The sequence below is a fragment of the Sylvia atricapilla genome, chromosome 27, assembly GCF_009819655.1.
Source record: "Sylvia atricapilla isolate bSylAtr1 chromosome 27, bSylAtr1.pri, whole genome shotgun sequence".
NCBI lineage: Eukaryota > Metazoa > Chordata > Aves > Passeriformes > Sylviidae > Sylvia > Sylvia atricapilla.
The window spans coordinates 2921566-2944628 of record NC_089166.1 but is presented as its reverse complement, the minus strand read 5'-3'; the positions used below and the strand labels follow the sequence as shown (position 1 = coordinate 2944628).

The window sequence follows — 23063 nt, the reverse complement described above, 5'->3', positions numbered from 1 at the left end:
AGCTCCTTCCTGCTCTGGCCCTGGCTGGATTACAGCTGTGCTCAGCACACCTTGGCAGGGTGGATGGTGCCCAGCAAGCTGCCCTATCTACCCCCTTTGTCTGGTGGGAAGACAAGGTCAAATGAAACAGAGAACAACTTGAAGCATGATAGAAGGCAGTTTGTTAAATAAAACCAAAAGGTTATGCACGCACAGGTACACTGGCAAGAAAATAATTCATGGCCAACTTCCCTCAGGAAGCAAGGGCTGGCCACTTGCCAGGAAGCAGGCCTTCCTCATGTCTGCTGGTTGCTCACAAAGGGAAACCGTCTAAGTAAGGCTGCAGGAACAGGGCTCTGTGAGAAGGGTAGAGCGGCTCCCGCCACGTCTGACTCAGTCAGCTCCAGCTGTGTCCAAAGGGGACTCAGCCCGCCCAACACGGAGCACATCTGGCACACTGCTGAGGCCTCTGTCCAAGCAGACTTCATAGGAGTGGCTTGGGCTGGAAGGCAACTTCAAGGCCATTTCTTTCCACTCCTCCCGCCCTCAAGAGACGGGCACTAATGCTACCCACTCAAGCAGCTTGCTCAAAGCTCTGTCCAACCTGGTCTTGCACATTTCCAGGCTTGAGGCACCCAAAATCATTCTAGGCAAGATATTCCAATGCCTCACCACTCTCACAGGCAGGGACGTCTCTGTCTTCTCCATGGGAAAGGGAACAAAGAAAATTGCCCTGCAGGGATTTCAATGCTGCGCTGTCTCCCTCCATTTTCCTATGAGCAGTCTGGAAGTGTTGTTGTAGAAAGAAGGTGGAATCACAGGCCGCACTTTGAATGCAAAAGCAACTTTATTGAGACAGAAGAAGAAAAGGAGGAGGCTCACAGGGATCACCACAAGCAGCTACTGAGATTCCCCAGCGATGTTTGAAGTCCCGGCCTGTGGAGGGAACGAGGCCAATGGGTCCCACTAGGCTGCCACTGAGTGGTGGCGACAGGAAAGGAAGGGAAGAGAAAAAGAGAGCAGGAGAAGAAGGAAACAGCAATCTGAAGCTCTAAATGCAGTGTCTTAAAGTTCCATCTTCATTCCAGTACCATGACCTGAGGTCTTGGAGGTTGTGTCCGCAGGATGTTGGCATCAGCATCTTTAGCAGGGACGACAACATCTGCTGCCACCATAGCAGTTGGTGATGCAGGAGATGTCAAAGCCCCCAGAGCTGATGGGCACTCCCTCAGTGCTGAGGATGCTGCCAACAGCAGCAGAGGTGGAGGATCCCACGGCAGTGTTCTGTGGGAAGGAGCTGAGGACGGGGCCGGGCAGGGTCACCAGCACAGCAGGCGGCTCAATGACGACGTGGGAGCTCTGGCACTGCCTGACACAGCACTCATTGCAGCTGCTGGCCAGCGGGCAGGGGCCGCAGGGCCGGCAGCAAGGGTCACAGGGCTGGCACTGCTGGCACTTCTCTGGGCAGGACATGGCTGGAGCCTGGCGCTGCACCTGGCACAGAGGGCAGGGAGGAAGCAGAGCACACGCACACCTGAGACACAGCCCGCAAGGCACCCCCAGCCAGACAAGGCCCCTGCTGCCTGCGCAGCTCCAGGCTCTGCAGCCCCCAACTGGGCATCCTTTGCCTGAGCCCAGCACGCTCCTTCTGAGCTCAGCCAGGCCCAGCCGCGCTCCTGCCTAACCTGGATGGAAGTCAGCACCTGAGCGCAGCCTCAGCCTCTGGCCAGAACACACCGTCTCCCCTCTGCCCACAGCAGCACCATTGCAGAACACCCCTCCCAGAAGTACAAGGAGCAGGAACAAGGGCTGCAAAGCTCAGTGCTGTCCTAGAGAGCATGGAGGAGAAAGGTGGTTCCAACTCACCTGGTTGCCAAGGAGCAGGAGGTGACAGGAGTGCTTGAGAGAGCCAGCAGTTAGGCTGCCTTTTATCCTGGCCCCACAGTGCCTCAGGGCCCTGCATCCATTCCCCATAAGTGACGATGTTCCCGCATGATCCCAAATGAACGGAAACATCTCTGGGAACGGCATGGCATGAGTTGGTTTTTCCCTCCACAATGACTTTGCATTTCCTGGCCTCCATCCTTCCCATTCCCTCACGGACACTTCTTCTGAGAGCTGGTATGTGAGATTCCACGTAACCTGGGGCAAGGATGTGTCAGTGTGGGTAAGAGTCATGAACTAAGTGCAGAAGGGATCTCAAGGATGTAGGTGATGCCAGCCTGAGGCATTCCTTTGGATCTTTTTGGTTTCTGCTGCCTGGAGGGGCCCCATCTTCTCCCAACCATCCTGTCTTTGGCTCATCAGCTCTCCCATATGCCTAACCTTCCAGGGAAAACCTCTTTGCCCTCCTTCTCGGCCTTCGCTGTCCATGAAACTCTTGCAGCACTGCTGTCTGAGCTTCTGTCCTGCTTGGATTGACCTGAACCTGCTCTGGCTAGGAGCGCCCCTATTGGAGTTCCCAATACCTCTGAGGCTCCAGCACTTGCAGGAAAACAGAATACATTAATTAGCGAGATGGCATGATCAAGTGTGTCTTGAAAAAGCCAACAGGGTTCAATTGAGGAAAGAAAATAACACAAACATAACAGCTAAGCCCAGCACAGCAGAGGGACTGGTCCCACGCACTTGCTGCAACAGCCTGAAAATGCGCTGAGCCTCTTATGTTCTCTCTCTTTAGTGCTCGACAGTTCAGGTGGGCCCTTTGGCCCTTGGCCCAATGAAATCGGCAACAGGCTTTGAGTTACACCGACTAAGCCCAATCCATGCCTCTGTACTGCCACTGAGCCAAGTACTGACAGGACAGCAAAGATGTTTCTGGGTCCTTTACCTGATAAGAAATGCAAGGGCTGAGTCTAAGACCTTTCCCTATATGGCAATACCTGCAGGGGGTACGGGGTGCATGCCAACACTCCCCGGCATCCCCTCGGTCACATCCCTTCCTATGGCCTCTGCCCCATGTGCTCCCCCACAATAACGTGCCAGGCAGTGCCTGGGGGCCCTGGGGCCATGCCCCAGTGTGTGCCAGTGTCTGCACATCCCTGGGCTTCTGCACCCGTGCCAACAGCCCCTGGAGAGCCTGTGGCCTACACAGGGCTGGCTGTGCTCAGGGCAGGGCACTTGTGTGCAAGCCCCGTGCCCGTGTGCCTGTGCCCGTGTGCTGGGCTCTGTGCGTCTGGGGTCATGTCTGGGCACAGCTGGGCAGGCTGGCAATGTGTCAGTGGCCCTGTGTGTGTGCCCACAGCTGGGCCTGAGCTGACCTCTCAGCCCAGCCATTGCAAGCCCCGTAGGGACTTCCCTGCCCAGCAGTGCCAGCCACCCACACACACTCAGCCCCCAGGGGCTCGTCTGCAGGAAGCTGGAGAGGGCCACAGCACTCCCATCTCCCCAGGACAATCCCAAACCCAGGCCATCCCTTTGCTGTCACCTCCAGGCAGCCTGGGGGCACTCAGCTCTTTCCCAGGCTCATTACTCCTGCCTAATGGGAAGCTTGGAGGTCACCGTGTCCTGGTGGCTCTGTGGGGATGGGGCAGTCCTGTGACCACACTGACCTGTGACCTGATCCAGGAGCGGTGGGAAATGCTGCTGTCAAAGAGAATGAGGCCCGTGGAGAACAGTGTTTGACCGTGTCTGGGAGGGGGAAGCCAGAAGATAGGAGAGTTTCTCCTCTCCCGCACCCAGAAGGGGAAAGAGTGGCAGCCTCCAACACGGTGGGAAGATGGCTTTGGTTCTGCCCTGGTGCTTAGTTGATCCTCTGAAGCCCCTCAGCCCTGGCTGACCGGCTGGAAGCTGGAGGAAAGGCTAATGTGAGGCACGTGTTGGAAGAGAGGAGGTTGTGGACCAAGCCCGAGACACTACTGTTTCCCATTCCCTCTCAGGTGACCTTTTGCCATCATCTTCTCCTGATGCTCACTATTTTGGGGAAGCAAGGGATGTATTTGTAATCTTCAACAGAAAAAGTCCAAAGTCAAAACCACCTGGAAGTGACAACCCACAGGCTTCCTCCAGCTCTTGCCCTGAGCTGACTGGAAGAGTTCCCACACAAGGAAAGAGAAAGCGGGGGCCCAGGTTTGGATGCAAAACAACTTTATTGAGTCGAAGGAAGAAAAAGGAGGTGGCTCAAAGGGAACGCTGGGAGCAGGCACTGGGGTGCAGTGAGGGTGTCCATGTGCCTGGCCTGCAGAGGGATGGAGGGAAGCCAAGAGGTCCCAGTAGGCTGGAATTGGGTGGTGCTGACAGGAAAGGAAGAGAAGGAAAGACACTGGAGAAAAGCAAGAGGAACGCAAGGGCACAGATGCGTTGTTGCAAAGATCCATGTTCAGTGCTGCTCCACATTCTGAGGTTATTCAGAGGTTGTGGACGTTCTTGCCCGAGGAGGTTGCCAGCAGATTTAGCAGGGGGGACAGCATCTGCTGCCGTAGCAGTTGGTGATGCAGGAGATGTCAAAGCCCCCAGAGCTGATGGGCACTCCGCCGCAGCTGAGGATGTTGCCCACAGCAGCAGAGGTGGAGGATCCCACGGCAGTGTTCTGTGGGAAGGAGCTGAGGACGGGGCCGGGCAGGGTCACCAGCACAGCAGGCGGCTCAATGACGACGTGGGAGCTCTGGCACTGCCTGACACAGCACTCGTTGCAGCTGCTGGCCAGCGGGCAGGGGCCGCAGGGCTGGCAGCAAGGGTCACAGGGCTTGCAGCAGGACATGGCTGGGGCTCACAGGTGCACCTGGCACAGAGGGCAGGGAGAAGCAGAAAGTGAGGACACGTGAGAAGCAGCACTGCACCCAATCAATCACCCTGCAGCCAAGGCACCTCCTGGCCCTCATTGCACTGCCCAGCTCAAAGCCCAGCAGCCACCTCTGCCAAGTCCCAGCCTCTCTTTCTCTGGCTGCGCAAGACCTTCTCTCCCCTGCCCTCTACCAGCACAAGTAGGCCCCAGCTCTGTGTTATGACTCAACCCCTCTCAGCTGAGACTTGCAGCCAGGAAAGAGCTGCTCCTGAAGTAGCAGGAGCAGGAGGAGTAGAAGAGGCTTCCCACTCACCTGATTCCTGAAGAGAAGGAGATGATAGAAGTGAATGAGGGAGCAGAGACTTGGGCTGCCTTTTATAGCAGCCCTGCACTGCCTCAGGCCCAGAGGCACCTTTGTGAAAGCAATAATTTTGTGACCAGCTCATGTCAAATGTGCACCAGCCCAGCTAATGGTAGGGGCTGTGTCCTGGTTTCCTGCACTGCGGTCTCTATTTCCTGCTTACTGCCGTGTGCATTCCTATCTGAAGAATTCTTCTGGGGCCAGGATGAGAGGCCCAAGAATTTGCAGGATATAAGGACATCAGAGTAGGCAGGAGGCTCGCATCACGGTCTGGTGGCATTCCTTGCAGGCACATGACGTGAACCTGTGTCATTCCTGTGGGTTTGTTGGTGGCCAAGTACTCAGGGCATCACTCTCGTTCTTCCTGTGCACCTGCCCATCTCTCCCTCATCTCTCTGTGACATGCCATGGCTTTTCACGTGCAGCCTGTGTTCCCAGCCCATTTTTGGAATGGGTTGGGCATATAAGGTCTTCCTTGTGCTCTCGCTTCCCCTCTAATACCTCTCCCTTTGGTCAACAGTCCTTGCCCGCTTCTCTAGCTCCTTCCTGCTCTGGCCCTGGGCTGGATTACCAGCTGTGCTCAGCACACCTTGGCAGGGTGGATGGTGCCCAGCAAGCTGCCCTATCTACCCCCTTTGTCTGGTGGGAAGACAAGGTCAAATGAAACAGAGAACAACTTGAAGCATGATAGAAGGCAGTTTGTTAAAGTAAAACCAAAAGGTTATGCACGCACAGGTACACTGGCAAAGAAAATAATTCATGGCCAACTTCCCTCAGGAAGCAAGGGCTGGCCACTTGCCAGGAAGCAGGCCTTCCTCATGTCTGCTGGTTGCTCACAAAGGGAAACCGTCTAAGTAAGGCTGCAGGAACGGGCTCTGTGAGAAGGGTAGAGCGGCTCCCGCCACGTCTGACTCAGTCAGCTCCAGCTGTGTCCAAAGGGGACTCAGCCCCGCCCAACACGGAGCACATCTGGCACACTGCTGAGGCCTCTGTCCAAGCAGACTTCATTAGGAGTGGCTTGGGCTGGAAGGCAACTTCAAGGCCATTTCTTTCCACTCCTCCCGCCCTCAACAGACGGGCACTAATGCTACCCACTCAAGCAGCTTGCTCAAAGCTCTGTCCAACCTGGTCTTGCACATTTCCAGGCTTGAGGCACCCAAAATCATTCTAGGCAAGATATTCCAATGCCTCACCACTCTCACAGGCAGGGACGTCTCTGTCTTCTCCATGGGAAAGGGAACAAAGAAAATTGCCCTGCAGGGATTTCAATGCTGCGCTGTCTCCTCCATTTTCCTATGAGCAGTCTGGAAGTGTTGTTGTAGAAAGAAGGTGGAATCACAGGCCGCACTTTGAATGCAAAAGCAACTTTATTGAGACAGAAGAAGAAAAGGAGGAGGCTCACAGGGATCACCACAAGCAGCTACTGAGATTCCCCAGCGATGTTTGAAGTCCCGGCCTGTGGAGGGAACGAGGCCAATGGGTCCCACTAGGCTGCCACTGAGTGGTGGCGACAGGAAAGGAAGGGAAGAGAAAAAGAGAGCAGGAGAAGAAGGAAACAGCAATCTGAAGCTCTAAATGCAGTGTCTTAAAGTTCCATCTTCATTCCAGTACCATGACCTGAGGTCTTGGAGGTTGTGTCCGCAGGATGTTGGCATCAGCATCTTTAGCAGGGACGACAACATCTGCTGCCACCATAGCAGTTGGTGATGCAGGAGATGTCAAAGCCCCCAGAGCTGATGGGCACTCCCTCAGTGCTGAGGATGCTGCCAACAGCAGCAGAGGTGGAGGATCCCACGGCAGTGTTCTGTGGGAAGGAGCTGAGGACGGGGCCGGGCAGGGTCACCAGCACAGCAGGCGGCTCAATGACGACGTGGGAGCTCTGGCACTGCCTGACACAGCACTCATTGCAGCTGCTGGCCAGCGGGCAGGGGCCGCAGGGCCGGCAGCAAGGGTCACAGGGCTGGCACTGCTGGCACTTCTCTGGGCAGGACATGGCTGGAGCCTGGCGCTGCACCTGGCACAGAGGGCAGGGAGGAAGCAGAGCACACGCACACCTGAGACACAGCCCGCAAGGCACCCCCAGCCAGACAAGGCCCCTGCTGCCTGCGCAGCTCCAGGCTCTGCAGCCCCCAACTGGGCATCCTTTGCCTGAGCCCAGCACGCTCCTTCTGAGCTCAGCCAGGCCCAGCCGCGCTCCTGCCTAACCTGGATGGAAGTCAGCACCTGAGCGCAGCCTCAGCCTCTGGCCAGAACACACCGTCTCCCCTCTGCCCACAGCAGCACCATTGCAGAACACCCCTCCCAGAAGTACAAGGAGCAGGAACAAGGGCTGCAAAGCTCAGTGCTGTCCTAGAGAGCATGGAGGAGAAAGGTGGTTCCAACTCACCTGGTTGCCAAGGAGCAGGAGGTGACAGGAGTGCTTGAGAGAGCCAGCAGTTAGGCTGCCTTTTATCCTGGCCCCACAGTGCCTCAGGGCCCTGCATCCATTCCCCATAAGTGACGATGTTCCCGCATGATCCCAAATGAACGGAAACATCTCTGGGAACGGCATGGCATGAGTTGGTTTTTCCCTCCACAATGACTTTGCATTTCCTGGCCTCCATCCTTCCCATTCCCTCACGGACACTTCTTCTGAGAGCTGGTATGTGAGATTCCACGTAACCTGGGGGCAAGGATGTGTCAGTGTGGGTAAGAGTCATGAACTAAGTGCAGAAGGGATCTCAAGGATGTAGGTGATGCCAGCCTGAGGCATTCCTTTGGATCTTTTTGGTTTCTGCTGCCTGGAGGGGCCCCATCTTCTCCCAACCATCCTGTCTTTGGCTCATCAGCTCTCCCATCTGCCTAACCTTCCAGGGAAAACCTCTTTGCCCTCCTTCTCGGCCTTCGCTGTCCATGAAACTCTTGCAGCACTGCTGTCTGAGCTTCTGTCCTGCTTGGATTGACCTGAACCTGCTCTGGCTAGGAGCGCCCCTATTGGAGTTCCCAATACCTCTGAGGCTCCAGCACTTGCAGGAAAACAGAATACATTAATTAGCGAGATGGCATGATCAAGTGTGTCTTGAAAAAGCCAACAGGGTTCAATGAGGAAAGAAAATAACACAAACATAACAGCAAAGCCCAGCACAGCAGAGGGACTGGTCCCACGCACTTGCTGCAACAGCCTGAAAATGCGCTGAGCCTCTTTGTTCTCTCTCTTTAGTGCGCGACAGTTCAGGTGGGCCCTTTGGCCCTTGGCCCAATGAAATCGGCAACAGGCTTTGAGTTACACCGACTAAGCCCAATCAATGCCTCTGTACTGCCACTGAGCCAAGTACTGACAGGACAGCAAAGATGTTTCTGGGTCCTTTACCTGATAAGAAATGCAAGGGCTGAGTCTAAGACCTTCCCCTATATGGCAATACTTGCAGGGGGTACGGGGTGCATGCCAACACTCCCCGGCATCCCCTCGGTCACATCCCTTCCTATGGCCTCTGCCCCATGTGCTCCCCCACAATAACGTGCCAGGCAGTGCCTGGGGGCCCTGGGGCCATGCCCCAGTGTGTGCCAGTGTCTGCACATCCCTGGGTTTCTGCACCCGTGCCAACAGCCCCCGGAGAGCCTGTGGCCTACACGGGGCTGGCTGTGCTCAGGGCAGGGCACTTGTGTGCAAGCCCCGTGCCCGTGTGCCTGTGCCCGTGTGCTGGGCTCTGTGCGTCTGGGGTCATGTCTGGGCACAGCTGGGCAGGCTGGCAATGTGTCAGTGGCCCTGTGTGTGTGCCCACAGCTGTGCCTGAGCTGACCTCTCAGCCCAGCCATTGCAAGCCCCGTAGGGACTTCCCTGCCCAGCAGTGCCAGCCACCACACACACTTCAGCCCCCAGGGGCTCCTCTGCAGGAAGCTGGAGAGGGCCACGGCACTCCATCTCCCCAGGACAATCCCAAACCCAGGCCATCCCTTTGCTGTCACCTCCAGGCAGCCTGGGGCACTCAGCTCTTTCCCAGGCTCATTGCTCCTGCCTAATGGGAAGCTTGGAGGTCACCGTGTCCTGGTGGCTCTGTGGGGATGGGGCAGTCCTGTGACCACACTAGCCTGTGTCCTGAGCCAGGAGCGGTGGGAAATGCTGCTGTCAAAGAGAATGAGGCCCGTGGAGAACAGTGTTTGACCGTGTCTGGGAGGGGGAAGCCAGAAGATGGGAGAGTTTCTCCTCTCCCGCACCCAGAAGGGGAAAGAGTGGCAGCCTCCAACACGGTGGGAAGATGGCTTTGGTTCTGCCCTGGTGCTTAGTTGATCCTCTGAAGCCCCTCAGCCCTGGCTGACCGGCTGGAAGCTGGAGAAAAGGCTAATGTGAGGCACGTGTTGGAAGAGAGGAGGTTGTGGACCAAGCCCGAGACACTACTGTTTCCCATTCCCTCTCAGGTGACCTTTTGCCATCATCTTCTCCTGATGCTCACTATTTTGGGGAAGCAAGGGATGTATTTGTAATCTTCAACAGAAAAAGTCCAAAGTCAAAACCACCTGGAAGTGACAACCCACAGCTTCCTCCAGCTCTTGCCCTGAGCTGACTGGAAGAGTTCCCACACAAGGAAAGAGAAAGCGGGGGCCCAGGTTTGGATGCAAAACAACTTTATTGAGTCGAAGGAAGAAAAAGGAGGTGGCTCAAAGGGAACGCTGGGAGCAGGCACTGGGGTGCAGTGAGGGTGTCCATGTGCCTGGCCTGCAGAGGGATGGAGGGAAGCCAAGAGGTCCCAGTAGGCTGGAATTGGGTGGTGCTGACAGGAAAGGAAGAGAAGGAAAGACACTGGAGAAAAGCAAGAGGAACGCAAGGGCACAGATGCGTTGTTGCAAAGATCCATGTTCAGTGCTGCTCCACATTCTGAGGTTATTCAGAGGTTGTGGACGTTCTTGCCCGAGGAGGTTGCCAGCAGATTTAGCAGGGGGGACAGCATCTGCTGCCGTAGCAGTTGGTGATGCAGGAGATGTCAAAGCCCCCAGAGCTGATGGGCACTCCGCCGCAGCTGAGGATGTTGCCCACAGCAGCAGAGGTGGAGGATCCCACGGCAGTGTTCTGTGGGAAGGAGCTGAGGACGGGGCCGGGCAGGGTCACCAGCACAGCAGGCGGCTCAATGACGACGTGGGAGCTCTGGCACTGCCTGACACAGCACTCATTGCAGCTGCTGGCCAGCGGGCAGGGGCCGCAGGGCTGGCAGCAAGGGTCACAGGGCTTGCAGCAGGACATGGCTGGGGCTCACAGGTGCACCTGGCACAGAGGGCAGGGAGAAGCAGAAAGTGAGCACACGGGAGAAGCAGCACTGCACCCAATCACCCTGCAGCCAAGGCACCTCCTGGCCCTCATTGCACTGGCCAGCTCAAAGCCCAGCAGCCACCTCTGCCAAGTCCCAGCCTCTCTTTCTCTGGCTGCACAAGACCTTCTCTCCCCTGCTCTCTACCAGCCCAAGTAGGCCCCAGCTCTGTGCTATGACTCAACCCCTCTCAGCTGAGACCTGCAGCCAGGAAAGAGCTGCTCCTGAAGTAGCAGGGGCAGGAGGAGTACAAGAGGCTTCCCACTCACCTGATTCCTGAAGAGAAGGAGATGATAGAAGTGAATGAGGGAGCAGAGACTTGGGCTGCCTTTTATAGCAGCCCTGCACTGCCTCAGGCCCAGAGGCACCTTTGTGGAAGCAACAATTTTGTGACCAGCTCATGTTAAATGTGCACAAGCCCAGCTAATGGTAGGGGCTGTGTCCTGGTTTCCTGCACTGCGGTCTCTATTTCCTGCTTACTGCCGTGTGCATTCCTATCTGAAGAATTCTTCTGGGGCCAGGATGAGAGGCCCAAGAATTTGCAGGATATAAGGACATCGGAGTAGGCAGGAGGCTCGCATCACGGTCTGGTGGCATTCCTTGCAGGCACATGACGTGAACCTGTGTCATTCCTGTGGGTTTGTTGGTGGCCAAGTACTCAGGGCATCACTCTCGTTCTTCCTGTGTACCTGCCCATCTCTCCCTCATCTCTCTGTGACATGCCATGGCTTTTCACGTGCAGCCTGTGTTCCCAGCCCATTTTGGGAATGGGTTGGGGATATAAGGTCTTCCTTGTGCTCTCGCTTCCCCTCTAATACATCTCCCTTTGGTCAACAGTCCTTGCCTGCTTCTCCAGCTCCTTCCTGCTCTGGCCCTGGGCTGGACTACCAGCTGTGCTCAGCACACCTTGGCAGGGTGGATGGTGCCCAGCAAGCTGCCCTACCTACCCCCTTTCTCTGGTGGGAAGACAAGGTCAAATGAAACAGAGAACAACTTGAAGCATGATAGAAGGCAGTTTGTTAAAGCAAAACCAAAAGGTTATGCACGCACAGGTACACTGGCAAAGAAAATAATTCATGGCCAGCTTCCCTCAGGAAGCAAGGGCTGGCCACTTGCCAGGAAGCAGGCCTTCCTCATGTCTGCTGGTTGCTCACAAAGGGAAACCGTGTAAGTAAGGCTGCAGGAACGGGCTCTGTGAGAAGGGTAGAGCGGCTCCCGCCACGTCTGACTCAGTCAGCTCCAGCTGTGTCCAAAGGGGACTCAGCCCCGCCCAACACGGAGCACATCTGGCACACTGCTGAGGCCTCTGTCCAAGCAGACTTCATTAGGAGTGGCTTGGGCTGGAAGGCAACTTCAAGGCCATTTCTTTCCACTCCTCCCGCCCTCAAGAGACGGGCACTAATGCTACCCACTCAAGCAGCTTGCTCAAAGCTCTGTCCAACCTGGTCTTGCACATTTCCTGGCTTGAGGCACCCAAAATCATTCTAGGCAAGATATTCCAATGCCTCACCACTCTCACAGGCAGGGACATCTCTGTCTTCTCCATGGGAAAGGGAACAAAGAAAATTGCCCTGCAGGGATTTCAATGCTGCGCTGTCTCCTCCATTTTCCTATGAGCAGTCTGGAAGGTGTTGTTGTAGAAAGAAGGTGGAATCACAGGCCGCACTTTGAATGCAAAAGCAACTTTATTGAGACAGAAGAAGAAAAGGAGGGGGCTCACAGGGAGCACCACAAGCAGCTACTGAGATTCCCTAGCGATGTTTGAAGTCCCGGCCTGTGGAGGGAACGAGGCCAATGGGTCCCACTAGGCTGCCACTGAGTGGTGGCGACAGGAAAGGAAGGGAAGAGAAAAAGAGAGCAGGAGAAGAAGGAAACAGCAATCTGAAGCTCTAAATGCAGTGTCTTAAAGTTCCATCTTCATTCCAGTACCATGATCTGAGGTCTTGGGGGTTGTGTCCGCAGGATGTTGGCATCAGCATCTTTAGCAGGGACGACAACATCTGCTGCCACCATAGCAGTTGGTGATGCAGGAGATGTCAAAGCCCCCAGAGCTGATGGGCACTCCCTCAGTGCTGAGGATGCTGCCAACAGCAGCAGAGGTGGAGGATCCCACGGCAGTGTTCTGTGGGAAGGAGCTGAGGACGGGGCCGGGCAGGGTCACCAGCACAGCAGGCGGCTCAATGACGACGTGGGAGCTCTGGCACTGCCTGACACAGCACTCATTGCAGCTGCTGGCCAGCGGGCAGGGGCCGCAGGGCCGGCAGCAAGGGTCACAGGGCTGGCACTGCTGGCACTTCTCTGGGCAGGACATGGCTGGAGCCTGGCGCTGCACCTGGCACAGAGGGCAGGGAGGAAGCAGAGCACACGCACACCTGAGACACAGCCCGCAAGGCACCCCCAGCCAGACAAGGCCCCTGCTGCCTGCGCAGCTCCAGGCTCTGCAGCCCCAAACTGGGCATCCTTTGCCTGAGCCCAGCATGCTCCTTCTGAGCTCAGCCAGGCCCAGCCGCGCTCCTGCCTAACCTGGATGGAAGTCAGCACCTGAGCGCAGCCTCAGCCTCTGGCCAGAACACACCGTCTTCCCTCTGCCCACAGCAGCACCATTGCAGAACACCACTCCCAGAAGTACAAGGAGCAGGAACAAGGGCTGCAAAGCTCAGTGCTGTCCTAGAGAGCATGGAGGAGAAAGGTGGTTCCAACTCACCTGGTTGCCAAGGAGCAGGAGGTGACAGGAGTGCTTGAGAGAGCCAGCAGTTAGGCTGCCTTTTATCCTGGTCCCACAGTGCCTCAGGGCCCTGCATCCATTCCCCATAAGTGACGATGTTCCCGCATGATCCCAAATGAACGGAAACATCTCTGGGAACGGCATGGCATGAGTTGGTTTTTCCCTCCACAATGACTTTGCATTTCCTGGCCTCCATCCTTCCCATTCCCTCACGGACACGTTCTTCTGAGAGCTGGTATGTGAGATTCCACGTAACCTGGGGACAAGGATGTGTCAGTGTGGGTAAGAGTCATGAACTAAGTGCAGAAGGGATCTCAAGGATGTAGGTGATGCCAGCCTGAGGCGTTCCTTTGGATCTTTTTGGTTTCTGCTGCCTGGAAGGGCCCCATCTTCTCCCAACCATCCTGTCTTTGGCTCATCAGCTCTCCCATCTGCCTAACCTTCCAGGGAAAACCTCTTTGCCCTCCTTCTCGGCCTTCGCTGTCCATGAAACTCTTGCAGCACTGCTGTCTGAGCTTCTGTCCTGCTTGGATTGACCTGAACCTGCTCTGGCTAGGAGCGCCCCTGTTGGAGTTCCCAATACCTCTGAGGCTCCAGCACTTGCAGAAAACCAGAATACATTAATTAGCGAGATGGCATGATTAAGTGTGTCTTGAAAAAGCCAAAAGTTTTCAGTGAGGAAAGAAAATAATACAAAAACTACAGCAAAGCCCAGCACAGCAGAGGGACAGGTCCCACGCACTTGCTGCAACAGCCTGAAAATGCGCTGAGCCTCTTTGTTCTCTCTCTTTAGTGCTCGACAGTTCAGGTGGGCCCTTTGGCCCTTGGCCCAATGAAATCGGCAACAGGCTTTGAGTTACACCGACTAAGCCCAATCCATGCCTCTGTACTGCCACTGAGCCAAGTACTGACAGGACAGCAAAGATGTTTCTGGGTCCTTTACCTGATAAGAAATGCAAGGGCTGAGTCTAAGACCTTTCCCTATATGGCAATACCTGCAGGGGGTACGGGGTGCATGCCAACACTCCCCGGCATCCCCTCGGTCACATCCCTTCCTATGGCCTCTGCCCCATGTGCTCCCCCACAATAACGTGCCAGGAAGTGCCTGGGGGCCCTGGGGCCATGCCCCACTGTGTGCCAGTGTCTGCACATCCCTGGGTTTCTGCACCCGTGCCAACAGCCCCCGGAGAGCCTGTGGCCTACACGGGGCTGGCTGTGCTCAGGGCAGGGCACTTGTGTGCAAGCCCCGTGCCCGTGTGCCTGTGCCCGTGTGCTGGGCTCTGTGCGTCTGGGGTCATGTCTGGGTACAGCTGGGCAGGCTGGCAATGTGTCAGTGGCCCTGTGTGTGTGCCCACAGCTGTGCCTGAGCTGACCTCTCAGCCCAGCCATTGCAAGCCCCGTAGGGACTTCCCTGCCCAGCAGTGCCAGCCACCCACACATTGAGCCCCCAGGGGCTCCTCTGCAGGAAGCTGGAGAGGGCCACGGCACTCTCCCCAGGACAATCCCAAACCCAGGCCATCCCTTTGCTGTCACCTCCAGGCAGCCTGGGGACACTCAGCTCTTTCCCAGGCTCATTGCTCCTGCCTAATGGGAAGCTTGGAGTTCACCGTGTCCTGGTGGCTCTGTGGGGATGGGGCAGTCCTGTGACCACACTGGCCTGTGTCCTGAGCCAGGAGCGGTGGGAAATGCTGCTGTCAAAGAGAATGAGGCACATGGAGAACAGTGTTTGACCGTGTCTGGGAGTGGGAAGCCAGAAGATGGGAGAGTTTCTCCTCTCCCGCACCCAGAAGGGGAAAGAGTGGCAGCCTCCAACACGGTGGGAAGATGGCTTTGGTTCTGCCCTGGTGCTTAGTTGATCCTCTGAAGCCCCTCAGCCCTGGCTGACCGGCTGGAAGCTGGAGAAAAGGCTAATGTGAGGCACGTGCTGGAAGAGAGGAGGTTGTGGACCATCCCCAGGCACTGCTGTTTCCCATTCCCTCTCAGGTGACCTTTTGCCATCATCTTCTCCTGATGCTCACTATTTTGGGGAAGCAAGGGATGTATTTGTAATCTTCAACAGAAAAAGTCCAAAGTCAAAACCACCTGGAAGTGACAACCCACAGCTTCCTCCAGCTCTTGCCCTGAGCTGACTGGAAGAGTTCCCACACAAGGAAAGAGAAAGCGGGGGCCCAGGTTTGGATGCAAAACAACTTTATTGAGTCGAAGGAAGAAAAAGGAGGTGGCTCAAAGGGCACGCTGGGAGCAGGCACCGGGGTGCAGTGAGGGTGTCCATGTGCCTGGCCTGCAGAGGGATGGAGGGAAGCCAAGAGGTCCCAGTAGGCTGGAATTGGGTGGTGCTGACAGGAAAGGAAGAGAAGGAAAGACACTGGAGAAAAGCAAGAGGAACGCAAGGGCACAGATGCGTTGTGGCAAAGATCCATGTTCAGTGCTGCTCCACATTCTGAGGTTATTCAGAGGTTGTGGACGTTCTTGCCCGAGGAGGTTGCCAGCAGATTTAGCAGGGGGGACAGCATCTGCTGCCGTAGCAGTTGGTGATGCAGGAGATGTCAAAGCCCCCAGAGCTGATGGGCACTCCGCCGCAGCTGAGGATGTTGCCCACAGCAGCAGAGGTGGAGGATCCCACGGCAGTGTTCTGTGGGAAGGAGCTGAGGACGGGGCCGGGCAGGGTCACCAGCACAGCAGGCGGCTCAATGACGACGTGGGAGCTCTGGCACTGCCTGACACAGCACTCATTGCAGCTGCTGGCCAGCGGGCAGGGGCCGCAGGGCTGGCAGCAAGGGTCACAGGGCTTGCAGCAGGACATGGCTGGGGCTCACAGGTGCACCTGGCACAGAGGGCAGGGAGAAGCAGAAAGTGAGCACACGGGAGAAGCAGCACTGCACCCAATCACCCTGCAGCCAAGGCACCTCCTGGCCCTCATTGCACTGGCCAGCTCAAAGCCCAGCAGCCACCTCTGCCAAGTCCCAGCCTCTCTTTCTCTGGCTGCACAAGACCTTCTCTCCCCTGCCCTCTACCAGCACAAGTAGGCCCCAGCTCTGTGCTATGACTCAACCCCTCTCAGCTGAGACCTGCAGCCAGGAAAGAGCTGCTCCTGAAGTAGCAGGGGAAGGAGGAGTAGAAGAGGCTTCCCACTCACCTGATTGTCGAAGAGAAGGAGATGATAGAAGTGAATGAGGGAGCAGAGACTTGGGCTGCCTTTTATAGCAGCCCTGCACTGCCTCAGGCCCAGAGGCACCTTTGTGGAAGCAACAATTTTGTGACCAGCTCATGTCAAATGTGCACCAGCCCAGCTAATGGTAGGGGCTGTGTCCTGGTTTCCTGCACTGCGGTCTCTATTTCCTGCTTACTGCCGTGTGCATTCCTATCTGAAGAATTCTTCTGGGGCCAGGATGAGAGGCCCAAGAATTTGCAGGATATAAGGACATCGGAGTAGGCAGGAGGCTCGCATCACGGTCTGGTGGCATTCCTTGCAGGCACATGACGTGAACCTGTGTCATTCCTGTGGGTTTGTTGGTGGCCAAGTACTCAGGGCATCACTCTCGTTCTTCCTGTGTACCTGCCCATCTCTCCCCCATCTCTCTGTGACATGCCATGGCTTTTCACGTGCAGCCTGTGTTCCCAGCCCATTTTGGGAATGGGTTGGGGATATAAGGTCTTCCTTGTGCTCTCGCTTCCCCTCTAATACATCTCCTTTGGTCAACAGTCCTTGCCCGCTTCTCTAGCTCCTTCCTGCTCTGGCCCTGGGCTGGATTACCAGCTGTGCTCAGCACACCTTGGCAGGGTGGATGGTGGCCAGCAAGCTGCCCTATCTACCCCCTTTCTCTGGTGGGAAGACAAGGTCAAATGAAACAGAGAACAACTTGAAGCATGATAGAAGGCAGTTTGTTAAAGCAAAACCAAAAGGTTATGCACGCACAGGTACACTGGCAAAGAAAATAATTCATGGCCAGCTTCCCTCAGGAAGCAAGGGCTGGCCACTTGCCAGGAAGCAGGCCTTCCTCATGTCTGCTGGTTGCTCACAAAGGGAAACCGTGTAAGTAAGGCTGCAGGAACGGGCTCTGTGAGAAGGGTAGAGGGGCTCCCGCCACGTCTGACTCAGTCAGCTCCAGCTGTGTCCAAAGGGGACTCAGCCCCGCCCAACACGGAGCACATCTGGCACACTGCTGAGGCCTCTGTCCAAGCAGACTTCATTAGGAGTGGCTTGGGCTGGAAGGCAATTTCAAGGCCATTTCTTTCCACTCCTCCCGCCCTCAACAGACGGGCACTAATGCTACCCACTCAAGCAGCTTGCTCAAAGCTCTGTCCAACCTGGTCTTGCACATTTCCAGGCTTGAGGCACCCAAAATCATTCTAGGCAAGATATTCCAATGCCTCACCACTCTCACAGGCAGGGACATCTCTGTCTTCTCCATGGGAAAGGGAACAAAGAAAATTGCCCTGCAGGGATTTCAATGCTGCGCTGTCTCCCCCATTTTCCTATGAGCAGTCTGGAGGTGTTGTTATAGAAAGAAGGTGAAATCACAGGCCGCACTTTGAATGTAAAAGCAACTTTATTGAGACAGAAAAAGAATAGTAGGAGGTTCACAGGGAGCACCACAAGCAGCTACTGAGATTCCCCAGCGATGTTTGAAGTCCCGGCCTGTGGAGGGAACGAGGCCAATGGGTCCCACTAGGCTGCCACTGAGTGGTGGCGACAGGAAAGGAAGGAAAGAGAAAAAGAGAGCAGGAGAAGAAGGAAACAGCAATCTGAAGCTCTAAATGCAGTGTCTTAAAGTTCCATCTTCATTCCAGTACCATGATCTGAGGTCTTGGAGGTTGTGTCCGCAGGATGTTGGCATCAGCATCTTTAGCATGGACGACAACATCTGCTGCCACCATAGCAGTTGGTGATGCAGGAGATGTCAAAGCCCCCAGAGCTGATGGGCACTCCCTCAGTGCTGAGGATGCTGCCCACAGCAGCAGAGGTGGAGGATCCCACGGCAGTGTTCTGTGGGAAGGAGCTGAGGACGGGGCCGGGCAGGGTCACCAGCACAGCAGGCGGCTCAATGACGACGTGGGAGCTCTGGCACTGCCTGACACAGCACTCATTGCAGCTGCTGGCCAGCGGGCAGGGGCCACAGGGCCGGCAGCAAGGGTCACAGGGCTGGCACTGCTGGCACTTCTCTGGGCAGGACATGGCTGGAGCCTGGCGCTGCACCTGGCACAGAGGGCAGGGAGGAAGCAGAGCACACGCACACCTGAGACACAGCCCGCAAGGCACCCCCAGCCAGACAAGGCCCCTGCTGCCTGCGCAGCTGCAGGCTCTGCAGCCCCAAACTGGGCATCCTTTGCCTGAGCCCAGCACGCTCCTTCTGAGCTCAGCCAGGCCCAGCCGCGCTCCTGCCTAACCTGGATGGAAGTCAGCACCTGAGCGCAGCCTCAGCCTCTGGCCAGAACACACCGTCTCCCCTCTGCCCACAGCAGCACCATTGCAGAACACCACTCCCAGAAGTACAAGGAGCAGGAACAAGGGCTGCAAAGCTCAGTGCTGTCCTAGAGAGCATGGAGGAGAAAGGTGGTTCCAACTCACCTGGTTGCCTAGGAGCAGGAGGTGACAGGAGTGCTTGAGAGAGCCAGCAGTTAGGCTGCCTTTTATCCTGGTCCCACAGTGCCTCAGGGCCCTGCATCCATTCCCCATAAGTGACGATGTTCCCGCATGATCCCAAATGAACGGAAACATCTCTGGGAACGGCATGGCATGAGTTGGTTTTTCCCTCCACAATGACTTTGCATTTCCTGGCCTCCATCCTTCCCATTCCCTCGCGGACAGTTCTTCTGAGAGCTGGTATGTGAGATTCCACGTAACCTGGGGACAAGGATGTGTCAGTGTGGGTAAGAGTCATGAACTAAGTGCAGAAGGGATCTCAAGGATGTAGGTGATGCCAGCCTGAGGCGTTCCTTTGGATCATTTTGGTTTCTGCTGCCTGGAAGGGCCCCATCTTCTCCCAACCATCCTGTCTTTGGCTCATCAGCTCTCCCATCTGCCTAACCTTCCAGGGAAAACCTCTTTGCCTTCCTTCTCGGCCTTCGCTGTCCATGAAACTCTTGCAGCACTGCTGTCTGAGCTTCTGTCCTGCTTGGATTGACCTGAACCTGCTCTGGCTAGGAGCCCCCCTATTGGAGTTCCCAATACCTCTGAGGCTCCAGCACTTGCAGAAAACGAGAATACATTAATTAGTGAGATGGCATGATTAAGTGTGTCTTGAAAAAGCCAAAAGTTTTCAGTGAGGAAAGAAAATAATACAAAAACTACAGCAAAGCCCAGCTGGAGCCTCAGAGGTATTGGGAACTCCAATAGGGGGGCTCCTAGCCAGAGCAGGTTCAGATCAATCCAAGCAGGACAGAAGCTCAGACAGCAGTGCTGCAAGAGTTTCATGGACAGCGAAGGCCGAGAAGGAAGGCAAAGAGGTTTTCCCTGGAAGGTTAGGCAGATGGGAGAGCTGATGAGCCAAAGACAGGATGGTTGGGAGAAGATGGGGCCCTTCCAGGCAGCAGAAACCAAAATGATCCAAAGGAACGCCTCAGGCTGGCATCACCTACATCCTTGAGATCCCTTCTGCACTTAGTTCATGACTCTTACCCACACTGACACATCCTTGTCCCCAGGTTACGTGGAATCTCACATACCAGCTCTCAGAAGAACTGTCCGCGAGGGAATGGGAAGGATGGAGGCCAGGAAATGCAAAGTCATTGTGGAGGGAAAAACCAACTCATGCCATGCCGTTCCCAGAGATGTTTCCGTTCATTTGGGATCATGCGGGAACATCGTCACTTATGGGGAATGGATGCAGGGCCCTGAGGCACTGTGGGACCAGGATAAAAGGCAGCCTAACTGCTGGCTCTCTCAAGCACTCCTGTCACCTCCTGCTCCTAGGCAACCAGGTGAGTTGGAACCACCTTTCTCCTCCATGCTCTCTAGGACAGCACTGAGCTTTGCAGCCCTTGTTCCTGCTCCTTGTACTTCTGGGAGTGGTGTTCTGCAATGGTGCTGCTGTGGGCAGAGGGGAGACGGTGTGTTCTGGCCAGAGGCTGAGGCTGCGCTCAGGTGCTGACTTCCATCCAGGTTAGGCAGGAGCGCGGCTGGGCCTGGCTGAGCTCAGAAGGATCATGCTGGGCTCAGGCAAAGGATGCCCAGTTTGGGGCTGCAGAGCCTGGAGCTGCGCAGGCAGCAGGGGCCTTGTCTGGCTGGGGGTGCCTTGCGGGCTGTGTCTCAGGTGTGCGTGTGCTCTGCTTCCTCCCTGCCCTCTGTGCCAGGTGCAGCGCCAGGCTCCAGCCATGTCCTGCCCAGAGAAGTGCCAGCAGTGCCAGCCCTGTGACCCTTGCTGCCGGCCCTGCGGCCCCTGCCCGCTGGCCAGCAGCTGCAATGAGTGCTGTGTCAGGCAGTGCCAGAGCTCCCACGTCGTCATTGAGCCGCCTGCTGTGCTGGTGACCCTGCCCGGCCCCGTCCTCAGCTCCTTCCCACAGAACACTGCCGTGGGATCCTCCACCTCTGCTGCTGTGGGCAGCATCCTCAGCACTGAGGGAGTGCCCATCAGCTCTGGGGGCTTTGACATCTCCTGCATCACCAACGGCTATGGTGGCAGCAGATGTTGTCGTCCATGCTAAAGATGCTGATGCCAACATCCTGCGGACACAACCTCCAAGACCTCAGATCATGGTACTGGAATGAAGATGGAACTTTAAGACACTGCATTTAGAGCTTCAGATTGCTGTTTCCTTCTTCTCCTGCTCTCTTTTTCTCTTTCCTTCCTTTCCTGTCGCCACCGCTCAGTGGCAGCCTAGTGGGACCCATTGGCCTCGTTCCCTCCACAGGCCGGGACTTCAAACATCGCTGGGGAATCTCAGTAGCTGCTTGTGGTGCTCCCTGTGAGCCCCCTCCTTTTCTTCTTCTGTCTCAATAAAGTTGCTTTTGCATTCAAAGTGCGGCCTGTGATTCCACCTTGTTTCTACAACAACACCTCCAGACTGCTCATAGGAAAATGGGGGAGACAGCGCAGCATTGAAATCCCTGCAGGGCAATTTTCTTTGTTCCCTTTCCCATGGAGAAGACAGAGATGTCCCTGCCTGTGAGAGGGGTGAGGCATTGGAATATCTTGCCTAGAATGATTTTGGGTGCCTCAAGCCTGGAAATGTGCAAGACCAGGTTGGACAGAGCTTTGAGCAAGCTGCTTGAGTGGGTAGCATTAGTGCCCGTCTGTTGAGGGCGGGAGGAATGGAAAGAAATGGCCTTGAAATTGCCTTCCAGCCCAAGCCACTCCTAATGAAGTCTGCTTGGACAGAGGCCTCAGCAGTGTGCCAGATGTGCTCCGTGTTGGGCGGGGCTGAGTCCCCTTTGGACACAGCTGGAGCTGACTGAGTCAGACGTGGCGGGAGCCCCTCTACCCTTCTCACAGAGCCCGTTCCTGCAGCCTTACTTACATGGTTTCCCTTTGTGAGCAACCAGCAGACATGAGGAAGGCCTGCTTCCTGGCAAGTGGCCAGCCCTTGCTTCCTGAGGGAAGCTGGCCATGAATTATTTTCTTTGCCAGTGTATCTGTGCGTGCATAACCTTTTGGTTTTGCTTTAACAAACTGCCTTCTATCATGCTTCAAGTTGTTCTTTGTTTCATTTGACCTTGTCTTCCCACCAGAGAAAGGGGGTAGATAGGGCAGCTTGCTGGCCACCATCCACCCTGCCAAAGTGTACTGAGCACAGCTGGTAATCCAGCCCAGGGCCAGAGCAGGAAGGAGCTAGAGAAGCGGGCAAGGACTGTTGACCAAAGGAGATGTATTAGAGGGGAAGCGAGAGCACAAGGAAGACCTTATATCCCCAACCCATTCCCAAAATGGGCTGGGAACACAGGCTGCACGTGAAAAGCCATGGCATGTCACAGAGAGATGAGGGAGAGATGGGCAGGTACACAGGAAGAACGAGAGTGATGCCCTGAGTACTTGGCCACCAACAAAGCCACAGGAATGACACAGGTTCACATCATGTGTCTGCAAGGAATGCCACCAGACCGTGATGCGAGCCTCCTGCCTACTCCGATGTCCTTATATCCTGCAAATTCTTGGGCCTCTCATCCTGGCCCCAGAAGAATTCTTCAGATAGGAATGCACACGGCAGTAAGCAGGAAATAGAGACCGCAGTGCAGGAAACCAGGACACAGCCCCTACCATTAGCTGGGCTGGTGCACATTTGGCATGAGCTGGTCACAAAATTGTTGCTTCCACAAAGGTGCCTCTGGGCCTGAGGCAGTGCAGGGCTGCTATAAAAGGCAGCTCAAGTCTCTGCTCCCTCATTCACTTCTATCATCTCCTTCTCTTCAGGAATCAGGTGAGTGGGAAGCCACTTCTACTCCTCCTGCCCCTGCTACTTCAGGAGCAGCTCTTTCCTGGCTGCATGTCTCAGCTGAGAGGGGTTGAGTCAAAGCACAGAGCTGGGGCCTACTTGTGCTGGTAGAGGGCAGGGGAGAGAAGGTCTTGTGCAGCCAGAGAAAGAGAGGCTGGGACTTGGCAGAGGTGGCTGCTGGGCTTTGAGCTGGGCAGTGCAATGAGGGCCAGGAGGTGCCTTGGCTGCAGGGTGATTGGGTGCAGTGCTGCTTCTCACGTGTCCTCACTTTCTGCTTCTCCCTGCCCTTTGTGCCAGGTGCACCTGTGAGCCCCAGCCATGTCCTGCTGCAAGCCCTGTGACCCTTGCTGCCAGCCCTGCGGCCCCTGCCCGCTGGCCAGCAGCTGCAATGAGTGCTGTGTCAGGCAGTGCCAGAGCTCCCACGTCGTCATTGAGCCGCCTGCTGTGCTGGTGACCCTGCCCGGCCCCGTCCTCAGCTCCTTCCCACAGAACACTGCCGTGGGATCCTCCACCTCTGCTGCTGTGGGCAACATCCTCAGCTGCGGCGGAGTGCCCATCAGCTCTGGGGGCTTTGACATCTCCTGCATCACCAACTGCTATGGAGGCAGCAGATGTCGTCCCTGCTAA

General features: G+C 56.0%; 4 protein-coding genes and 3 pseudogenes across 4 annotated transcripts; 2 read left to right on the top strand and 5 right to left on the bottom strand.

Annotated features, from left to right (window-relative positions):
- Window positions 1-1122: 1122 nt before the first annotated feature.
- Window positions 1123-1452, bottom strand: LOC136372125 (feather keratin Cos2-2-like). Its single transcript, XM_066336594.1, has one exon. The coding sequence runs from the start codon at window positions 1450-1452 to the stop codon at window positions 1123-1125; it is 330 nt and encodes a 109-aa protein (XP_066192691.1).
- Window positions 1453-4044: 2592 nt separating this feature from the next.
- On the bottom strand, window positions 4045-5151 carry LOC136372376 (feather keratin Cos2-2-like; annotated as a pseudogene).
- Window positions 5152-6726: 1575 nt separating this feature from the next.
- Window positions 6727-7056, bottom strand: LOC136372124 (feather keratin Cos2-2-like). The gene has a single exon (XM_066336592.1). The coding sequence runs from the start codon at window positions 7054-7056 to the stop codon at window positions 6727-6729; it is 330 nt and encodes a 109-aa protein (XP_066192689.1).
- Window positions 7057-9644: 2588 nt separating this feature from the next.
- On the bottom strand, window positions 9645-10744 carry LOC136372073 (feather keratin Cos2-2-like; annotated as a pseudogene).
- A 1579-nt stretch (window positions 10745-12323) lies between these two features.
- On the bottom strand, window positions 12324-17945 carry LOC136372123 (feather keratin Cos2-2-like). The gene is made up of 2 exons (XM_066336591.1): window positions 17862-17945; window positions 12324-12674 (listed from the first exon to the last, which is right to left on the bottom strand). The coding sequence occupies exons 1-2, from the start codon at window positions 17943-17945 to the stop codon at window positions 12324-12326; spliced, it is 435 nt and encodes a 144-aa protein (XP_066192688.1).
- Window positions 17946-18827: 882 nt separating this feature from the next.
- LOC136372122 (feather keratin Cos2-2-like) lies at window positions 18828-20711 on the top strand. Its single transcript, XM_066336590.1, has 3 exons — window positions 18828-18891; window positions 19981-19988; window positions 20361-20711. Exons 1-3 carry the CDS (start codon window positions 18828-18830, stop codon window positions 20709-20711), a joined length of 423 nt encoding a protein of 140 aa, XP_066192687.1.
- Window positions 20712-22288: 1577 nt separating this feature from the next.
- Window positions 22289-23063, top strand: LOC136372372 (feather keratin Cos2-2-like; annotated as a pseudogene).